The 10,688-nt window shown below is 34.8% G+C and overlaps 1 protein-coding gene across 2 annotated transcripts in view; it reads left to right on the top strand.

Annotated features, from left to right (window-relative positions):
- The window catches only part of hgsnat (heparan-alpha-glucosaminide N-acetyltransferase), a 20,269-nt gene that overhangs the window by 3,800 nt on the left and 5,781 nt on the right, over positions 1-10,688 (top strand). For both annotated transcript variants that reach the window (XM_016555467.1, XM_016555468.1), the window contains exons 3-11: positions 551-687; positions 805-923; positions 1,828-1,897; positions 2,018-2,087; positions 2,326-2,423; positions 2,793-2,869; positions 3,727-3,757; positions 8,156-8,316; positions 9,750-9,865. In XM_016555467.1, coding sequence (XP_016410953.1) covers positions 551-687; positions 805-923; positions 1,828-1,897; positions 2,018-2,087; positions 2,326-2,423; positions 2,793-2,869; positions 3,727-3,757; positions 8,156-8,316; positions 9,750-9,865 — 879 coding nt within the window. The remainder of the gene's footprint in view (positions 1-550; positions 688-804; positions 924-1,827; positions 1,898-2,017; positions 2,088-2,325; positions 2,424-2,792; positions 2,870-3,726; positions 3,758-8,155; positions 8,317-9,749; positions 9,866-10,688) is intronic.

Genomic DNA, 10,688 nt, shown 5'->3' with positions numbered 1-10,688 from the left:
TTAATTAATGGACTGGAGTCGTGTGGATTACTTGTGGATTATTGTGATGTTTTTAGCAGTTGTTTAAACTCTCATTCTGATGGCACCCATTCAATGCGGAGGATCCAGTGGTAAGCAAGTGATGTAGTGCTCAATTTCTCCAAATCTGTTCCGTTGAGGGGAAACATATTGAATGGCCTGAGGTAGGGCTGGTAGTATAATTTTTATTATTTTTTGGGGAAAGAAATTATAGAAATTAATACTTTTATTTAGCAAGGATGCTTAAAATTGATCAAAAGTGATGATAAAGGCATTTATAATGTTACAAAAGATTTCTATTTCAGATAAATAGTGTTCATATCGATATCGGAATTATATCGTTTTGACCGAAATTAAGAAATATATCGTGATATCAATTTTGGCCATATCGTCCAGCCCTAGCCTGAGGTGAGTACATTTTCAGATTCAGATACAAATTCTCATTTTTGGGTGAACTGTTCCTTAAATGCTGCAGTATTGTTCCAACTGGACCTCTGTATCTCGGTGTTGTCTGTGCATGCGTGTACATTAGTGTTTGCCCCAGCTGTTGGGAATAATACCTGCAAGGCCAGCTTCTGGGACCCCCACTACGGTGGGGTTTGTTGTAGGCACACAACACGCACTGACACTGCAGCTCAACAGCACCTCTGCAAACTTGGAGCAATGCAAGTGAGTTAGACATCAATACATTTAACACAGAACAATGAGAGTTTCAGACCAAAACATATTCACTGTTTATTTGCTTTGGCCATTATTATCAGACAATTTTTTTTTTGTTTTATCCAGAGTTAACTTCCTCTTTGGGGAGCAGGGGAACTATTCTCTGTGGGTGAAGAACCTGAATGAGCCGTCGCTGGTCAGCTGCTCGATGATCACTGATTCTGAGCCCATTAACAGCTACCTGCGTGAGTCAATTTTGCATCTGCACACTTCAATTAGTTTTGAATTATTATTTTTTTTGTCTTTAAATTAATTCTTACTAGTGGTCAACCAGTATAAATTCTTCAGTGGCCAACATCTGACTGATTTAATGTCAGTATACATAATGCAACTTAATAACTGGCAAATGGGACATACATGTCTTATTTTATACATTATTAACTGAAAAGAGAAAACAAAAATGTATATGATGTATATTTTGTGTGGGATCTAATATTTCTGTTGTTAATCAGTCAAGTGGGTTGCCAAATATTTAAAGATTAATTAGCCTGGGCCAGTACATGGCCTTGAAAAGTTGTTTATGAATAATTCTGGACCAAAAAAAAAGTAAGAAAATCTTCTTACTTTTGGTCAACTAATATACATGTTTAATGGCGATATCTGACCAATTTAGATGTCAGTGTATACATAATGCTGTTTAATAATGGCAAATGAGACATACAAAAATGTAATGACACTTATTTTACAGATTACTAACTGATTTTAAAAATATTAAAAAAAAAATATTGAAAGATTAATTAGCCTGGGCCAATACATGATCATGAAAAGAGGATTTCTTTTTTAATAAATCAGGGCAAATTCCAAATGGCTTTTTGCGTCCTTGAAGGGCATTTCGGGAAGAGGGTGCCTTTTGTAGACACGTTACAAACAAAAGTGAACAACAGAATACCTTTACAAAGGGCTCTTCCAGAAGTCCGTTACATTCAGTAGTCACTTCAAGGAAGTGATTTCTGTTTGATCTTGGATTATGAGTTTTTGTGATGCACTGTGAAGCAAAGTTGGGGTTGATTTCGACTACACATACAAATGTAAATAATGTATTTAAATGTAACTAAGCTTGGTAGATGAGTGTTTTTTTTCTTTTTCCAGCTATTTTATTTGCTTTTCTGGTATTTGCTCTTCTGGCTGCATTATCTGCTGTCTGGAACACCGTTAAAAGGTACAGACATTTTCAAATATAATTTTCAGAATGTACTGATGCCATTTAAGCAATCCAGAACAGTTTGTTTCAGCTGTTCTATTTAGAAAACTTGTACAATTGAGTTTTTCTATTTTTAAGACTGGATGTGGTGACAAATCTACTTCTTTGCTTGGGGAGCACAGTGGAGACAGAGAGGCTGATAAACTCGGTAAGAGTGCCATTCACTTATTTTATACTCTTTTTTTTTTTTTTTCTCTTAATAATGTCTATGCATGATTTTCACATCTTCAAAAAAGAAATGCAAAGCACCAAATATAAAGTTTCTGTCGTAGTTCAAACATGGCATCATGCTTGATTTAGTGTTCTTGCTGGTTTCCAGCATTGGACATTTTTTTTTCTCATTAATTTACACTCTCTCGCTCTTTTTCTTTCTCTCTTGTCTGCAGGAGCTTGGCACTCCAAACAGATTGGTAGATGCCTCTATGGAATCAATAATTCCTGCCACTACAGGACGGAGGCTTCGTTCTTTGGATACTTTCCGTGGGTATGGTGCTATTTCACTAATTGTTTTGGGTCCGATGCGCTTGAGATGGGAATTGAAAAATTCAGGTGAAAATGATCTTGCATATAAGCTGCTACTTTGCATACTGTGAAGCTGGTTGTCAAATGTAATTTGCATTTGATTTCTCATTATCCTGAAATAGAATGATTACATTTGAACTTGTTAAAACAAGGTTATCTTGGCTTGTAACCTTACCTAAGAATTGTAACTTAATTACAGTTGTTTTAATGTTTGGTGCTGTATTTCTGTCTGTCTGATTTGTAGGAATTCAATCGCATTATTAATCGTGGTTTGGTTTAATTCCAGACCTCTGTTAAGACAGAAATGACCCTTGCTCTGTTTTCTCCACAGCCTTGCCCTGGTCATTATGGTGTTTGTCAACTACGGGGGTGGACGTTACTGGTTCTTTAGGCATGAAAGTTGGAATGGTAAACTCATTTCTTTCTTTACAATAGCCACTAGCATGTTTTCAAGCATCAGAGCTCGGAGTGTCTATTATTGATAACAGTGGTCATTAATAATTTTAGTATATGAATACAAAGCTGGCCAAATGAATAAGGTTTTTTTATGTTTATGCTCACCAAGGCTGCATGTATTTGCTCAAATATACAGTAATAACAGTAAAATTGTGATGTAGTATTAGTAAAATTACTTTTCTAGCTGAATATATTTTAAAAAGTAATCTATTCCTGTTATGGCAAAACTAAATTTCCAGCAGCCCTTACTTCAGTCTTCAGTGTCACATGATCCTACAGAAATCATTCTAATATGCTGATCAATTATTATTATTAATTGGTGCTCAATAATGATTGTTATTATTATCAATGTTGAAAACCGTTTTTGCTGCTTAATATTGTTGTAAAAACTGATAAAAAAAACATGTCTTTACTATAACGTTTGATCAATTTAATGCATCTTTGCTGAAAAACAAACAAACATTAATTTCAACATTGGTAATAAGAAATGTTTTCTCAGCACCAAATCAGATTTCTGAAGGATCATTTGACACTGAAGACTGGAGTAATAACTGCTGAAAATTCAACTTTGCTATCACAAGAATAAAATTACATTTTAAAATATATTAAAACAGTTATTTTAAATTGTAAAAAAGCCTTGGTGAGCATAAGATAATTCTTTTAAAAACATTAGAAAGAGTAAATTATTCCAAACTTTTGGCTGACAGTGTATATATTTAGAATATGTCTGAAAAGCACTTGTTATGAATTTAATAGATTCCATAGTTTGACAGCAGGAAGTGATATCTGATGTGTTCTTCCTCTCGCAGGGCTCACAGTGGCTGATCTCGTGTTTCCTTGGTAAGTCAATCCGATGTCACAAATGACTGATTCCTCACACTGCATGCATATAGAGCAGCTTCCTTACACTCTGCTTGAGCTGTTTCTTTATAGGGCAGTATTGTAAAATAGCTTCTGCAAGCCACATCTGCAAGCCACATCAGCGCTGGCATAAGCTATAGTATATCTGAGCCAAGCATGTGCGCTTATCACTGTGGCACAAATGAAGTCGCATATCAGAGTCAGCATAAACTGGTTTCTCAGTTGAACTAAACCCAATACCCTTGTTTTCTGCTGTGCAGCTGAAGAAAGTGTCTGCAGCAGTGCTACTCAGGTTTACACCTTTGTGAGGTTTTAGGAAGCCTGTATGAAGTGACCAACAATAATATTGTTCCAAACCATTTTTTACATTTTAAAATATAATACAGTATCTCACAGAAGTGAGTACACCCCTCACATTTTTGTAAATATTTTATTATATCTTTTCATGTGACAACACTAGGGATGGGCGATATGGGCTTAAAAGTGTATCAAGGTAATTTCTGATATTTATTGCGATAACGATATCAATGACGATAATTTAGGGAATCCTGTTTCTTTAGAGAAAAGTATTATCTTTCCTATTTTTACCCATAATAGGGTGTTGTGAGCATTACTGAGTACACACGTAATGTAATGACTGTTTAATTCATACTGGAAGCCGGAGGGCGCCCTTGCGCAGAAACTCCACATATGCATAGTAGAAGTAATGCTCCAGGAAGAAGTATCCAGTGATCGCTGTAGCTGAATAAAACGCAGATAGAGAAATTTTAACTGAGGAAACCTGAAGACAATAAACATGAGATTGCACAAAATATATGTTATAATATATTATATATGGTATATATTGTTCTTCAATCAATCTTGTGTATTTTTTATAAGGATAGAGTATATTTATAATGCAATGCTAATCGACATAGCCTTTATCACTGTATATAATGCTATAAAATAGTATGATTTCTGCCTTATTCTGTGATACGAAACCACGTCTGATCACAAAAATAAGTTATTTCAAACACTCGACTCTCCCTTCGGAGACTGGGCCGCAGGGCAGTATTCCAGCATGATAACGACCCCAAACACATCTCCAAGACGACCACTGCCTTGCTAAAGAAGCTGAGGGTAAAGGTGGTGGATTGGCCAAGCATGGGCATCCTCAAACGGAAGGTGGAGGAGCGCAAGGTCTCTAACATCCACCAGCTCCGTGATGTCATCATGGAGGAGTGGAAGAGGACTCTATGCTCAAGAGGGTTAAGGCAGTGCTGGAAAATAATGGTGGCCACATAAAATATTGACACTTTGGGCCCAATTTGGACATTTTTTTACTTAGGGATGTACTCACTTTTGTGGCTAGCGGTTTAGACATTAATGGCTGTGTGTTGAGTTATTTTGAGGGGACAGCAAATTTACACTGTTATACAAGCTGTACACTCACTACTTTACATTGTAGCAAAGTGTCATTTCTTCAGTGTTGTCAAATGAAAAGATATAATAAAATATTTACAAAAATGTGAGGGGTGTACTCACTTCTGTGAGATACTGTATATTCCTGTGATGGCAAAGCTGAGTTTTCAACCTGTGGTTGAGCCTGTATTTGAATGCTTGTGAACATTTTTTCAATTTTTACACAGAATATAACAACAACATATAGCAAAAAAAGTGTTTTTATTATTAACAATCCAAGATAAAGAATGCCCACATTTTTTAATACAAAGGCCTAAACTTGTAAATGTTGCTAAAAGTAAATGCTGCATTATATCTAACTGCATTATATTAAAATGTATTAAATTAATAGTTAAAAAATATATTTTTTTTATTTAATTTTGTTAATCATATTTTTGATATTTTCTAGTGCTGTCAAATGATTAATCGCGATAAAAGTTTTTGTTTGCATAATATATGTGTGTGTACTGTGTATATTTATTATGTATATATAAATACACACACATACAGTATATATTTTGAAAATATTTGCATGTATTTACATGTCTATATTAATATTCAAATAATTTATATTATAAATAAACATCACGGAGCTGGTGGATGTTAGAGACCTTGCGCTCCTCCACCTTCCGTTTGAGGATGCCCATGCTTGGCCAATCCATCACCTTTACCCTCAGCTTCTTTAGCAAGGCAGTGGTCGTCTTGGAGGTGTGTTTGGGGTCGTTATCATGTTGGAATACTGCCCTGCGGCCCAGTCTCCGAAGGGAGGGGATCATGCTCTGCTTCAGTATGTCACAGTACATGTTGGCATTCATGGTTCCCTCAATGAACTGTAGCTCCCCAGTGCCGGCAGCACTCATGCAGCCCCAGACCATGACACTCCCACCACCATGCTTGACTGTAGGCAAGACACACTTGTCTTTGTACTCCTCACCTGGTTGCCGCCACACGCGCTTGACACCATCTGAACCAAATAAGTTTATCTTGGTCTCATCAGACCACAGGACATGGTTCCAGTAATCCATGTCCTTAGTCTGCTTGTCTTCAGCAAACTGTTTGCGGGCTTTCTTGTGCATCATCTTTAGAAGAGGCTTCCTTCTGGGACGACAGCCATGCAGACCAATTTGATGCAGTGTGCGGCGTATGGTCTGAGCACTGACAGGCTGACCCCCCATCCCTTCAACCTCTGCAGCAATGCTGGAAGCACTCATACGTCTATTTCTCAAACACAACCTCTGGATATGACGCTGAGCACGTGCACTCAACTTCTTTGGTCGACCATGGCGAGGTCTGTTCTGAGTGGAACCTGTCCTGTTAAACCACTGTATGGTCTTGGCCACCGTGGTGCAGCTCAGTTTCACGGTCTTGGCAATTTTCTTATAGCCTACGCCATCTTTATGTAGAGCAACAATTCTTTTTTTCAGATCCTCAGAGAGTTCTTTGCTATGAGGTGCCATGTTGAACTTCCAGTGACCAGTATGAGAGAGTGAGAGCGATAACACCAAATTTAACACACCTGCTCCCCATTCACGCCTGAGACCTTGTAACACTAATGAGTCACATGACACCGGGAGAGAAAATGGCTAATTGGGCCCAATTTGGACATTTTCACTTAGGGGTGTACTCACTTTTGTGGCCAGCGGTTTAGACATTAATGGCTGTGTGTTGAGTTATTTTGAGGGGACAGCAAATTTACACTGTTATACAAGCTGTACACTCACTACTTTACATTGTAGCAAAGTGTCATTTCTTCAGTGTTGTCAAATGAAAAGATATAATAAAATATTTACAAAAATGTGAGGGGTGTACTCACTTCTGTGAGATACTGTATATTCCTGTGATGGCAAAGCTGAGTTTTCAACCTGTGGTTGAGCCTGTATTTGAATGCTTGTGAACATTTTTTCAATTTTTACACAGACAACATATACAACATATAGCAAAAAAAGTGTTTTTATTATTAACAATCCAAGATAAAGAATGCCCACATCAAAGGCCTAAAAGGCCTAAACTTGTAAATGTTGCTAAAAGTAAATGCTGCATTATATCTAACTGCATTATATTAAAATGTATTAAATTAATAGTTAAAAAATATATTTTTTTTATTTAATTTTGTTAATCATATTTTTGATATTTTCTAGTGCTGTCAAATGATTAATCGCGATAAAAGTTTTTGTTTGCATAATATATGTGTGTGTACTGTGTATATTTATTATGTATATATAAATACACACACATACAGTATATATTTTGAAAATATTTGCATGTATTTACATGTCTATATTAATATTCATATAATTTATATTATAAATAAATATATTTAATATAAAAACAACATATTTTTCTGAAATATATACATGCGTATGTGTGTATTTATATATACATAATAAATATACACAATTCACATTCATATATTATGTACAGTAAACAAAAACTTTTATTTTGGATGCGATTAATCGCAATTAATCGTTTGACAGCAGTAATATTTTCTAATAATATTCACTTAAATTGTTTTTACACTTTAATGGGGAAAAAAGATATATATATATATTTTTAAACTAAATGTATTTTTTGTTTAAAAAAACATACATTTTCAATTTTCTATTTTTTTCCCCCTTATATGGGAAAATGATATGGCATGGCCCTTAATGACCTTTCATTTAGCCCACAAACTTTGACCCATGGGTGCTGGTTTGTGCATCTGTGGTATATATATATAGACAGGAAACCAGTGGGAAATGGGATCATAACATGACAAAGACTGCAGACAAATGTGTGCTGCACATGTTGAAGAGAAATTGGTTTTCACACAATTCTGTTTGTGGATGATGCTTAATCTGTGTGTTGGAAATCATGTCAGAAAGTAACACTTTCTGAAATGGGTATCCTTTTTTTCTCTCTCCCATTGTGTCTTACTTTGTGTAATTTTTGTCTTCACAGGTTTGTGTTTATTATGGGTACTTCTATTGGTTTGTCCCTGAGCGGTTCATTGCGCAGAGGTGTCAAACGCACTCATCTGCTGTGGAAGATTTTCTGGAGGAGCTTACAACTATTTCTTATCGGAGTCATCATCGTCAATCCTAACTACTGCCAAGGACCCTGTGAGTAGTAACACATTTTCCTTCCGTTTCTTCTTAAAACCTACAAACCCAATCTCTAGCCCAATGCCTGTACTAATTCTACATTAGTTTATAAACTAAATACAGTGTCATGAAACACATCAGTATGAAAGCTGAAACAAAGTAAGTTTCTAAAGTAACACTTTCTGAAATGGGTATCCTTTTTTTCTCTCTCCCATTGTGTCTTACTTTGTGTAATTTTTGTCTTCACAGGTTTGTGTTTATTATGGGTACTTCTATTGGTTTGTCCCTGAGCGGTTCATTGCGCAGAGGTGTCAAACGCACTCATCTGCTGTGGAAGATTTTCTGGAGGAGCGTACAACTATTGCTTATCGGAGTCATCATCGTCAATCCTAACTACTGCCAAGGACCCTGTGAGTAGTAACACATTTTCCTTCCGTTTCTTCTTAAAACCTACAAACCCAATCTCTAGCCCAATGCCTGTACTAGTTTATAAACTAAATACAGTATCATGAAACACATCAGTATGAAAGCTGAAACAAAGTAAGTTTCTCACTGTTAAATTACATGCATATAACTAGTCCCCATGAAATCAAAATTGGAGGAATTTTTAGCCTATTTCTGTAACTTTTTTTTTTTTAAATATAGAACAATGGATCAACAATGCTGATCATTTATTAGATATTCAATATTGGCTTGACTTGCTCACACATGCATATCAAATCTAGAATTTCTTCTCCAATAAAATGCTCTTTTAACAAGATTACCATCTTCCTCCAAGTAGCAATAGTAAGTAGAAAATCATGGTTTGCTAAAATATAACGTTCAAAAGGCATTTGGCTATTTAAACATATTTCTTACCCCAGCTTCCTTTTTCAATAGGCAATACATCCACAAAGAAAAGAAAATTGCACAAACATGGGGTTGTTAATATTATATGTTCAAACTCAACATTTCCATGTCACCTTGCCAATTGTTTTTTAGTAATCTGCTCACAAAAATTAGTGTAAGATTTAATGGAATGTGAAGTTGAAGACTTTAAAGACAATTTAAAAGTAAACAGTGTTTAAAATTAGTGCTGGGAAACGTGATTAATCGCATCCAAAATAAAAGTTTTTGTGTACATAATATATGTATGTGTACTGTGTATATTTATTATCTATATATAAATACACACATGCATGTATATATTTAAGAAAAATTTTATGTTTATATATTAAATATATTTATATATAAATTATATCAATATAAATATATACATGTAAGTACATGTAAATATTTTCTAAATATATACTGTATGTGTGTGTCTTTATATATACATAATAAATATACACAGTACACACGCATATATTATATAAACAAAAACTTTTATTTTGGATGTGATTAATCGTTGCCTAGCACTATTAAAAATGTAAATGCTGATCTTTTATGCATGTGTCCATGTATCTGTACAGTGTCTTGGGATTCTCTGCGTATACCTGGGGTATTACAGCGTCTGGGCTTCACGTATCTCGTTGTCGCTATCTTGGATCTTGTGGTGGCACGGGACCGACTTACCAACTTGTCAAGTGTGAGTCAAGCTATCCTTCTCTGCACGTAATATGACACATAATCATAAACACACTTTATAGACATACATACTCGGCTGTATGTGCTTACCAGGCTTTTGTCTCTTTAATGAATAACCGAATATTTGATTCATCCATTTGTAAAAATATACAATGGGGTCCAAATATCTTGAGACCAATATTATTTAACATTTTTCCAATTTACACTGCCCGCCGGTTTTTGAAAGAAGTTTCTTATGCTTACCAAGGCTGCATTTATTTGATAAAAAAAAAAAAAACACACAGAATACAGACATTAATAAATAAAACATTAATATTACTACAATTTAAATTAAATTTAAATATATTTTAAAATGTACTTGATCCTTTGATGGCAAAGCTGAATTTTCAGCAGGCATTATTTCATTAGAAAATCATTCTGATATGCTGATTTGCTACTCGAGAAACATTTCAAATTATTATTATCATCAATGTTGAAAGCAGTTTTTACTGCTTAATATTTTTGTGAGAACTGTGCTACACTACCAATTAAAGAAAAAAAAGAAAAAAAATGACAGTAAAGTAATGTATCACAGACATATCTCACGAATCGAGACAGGGTGTAAATAAGAGATTCATTGTGCAGTGTAGAGAGCTTAGTTGATTATAAATGTGAGATCGAAATGAGCTAAGATGAGTGACAGCTTTTAATGTTTTTTAAGGGAGTTTGTAAGGCAGTTTGTAATACTGATTTAATACAATACAATTCAATAAACAAGAAGTTAATATTAAGTGACTTACATTGTCTGACTATAACACTATTGTCTGATTTTGCTCTATTTCGTC

The sequence above is a fragment of the Sinocyclocheilus rhinocerous genome, unplaced genomic scaffold, assembly GCF_001515625.1.
Source record: "Sinocyclocheilus rhinocerous isolate Xijiao unplaced genomic scaffold, SAMN03320098_v1.1 scaffold496, whole genome shotgun sequence".
Taxonomy (NCBI): domain Eukaryota; kingdom Metazoa; phylum Chordata; class Actinopteri; order Cypriniformes; family Cyprinidae; genus Sinocyclocheilus; species Sinocyclocheilus rhinocerous.
The sequence above is the reverse complement of the archived record's forward strand: the minus strand, read 5'-3'. Positions and strand labels throughout refer to the sequence as shown.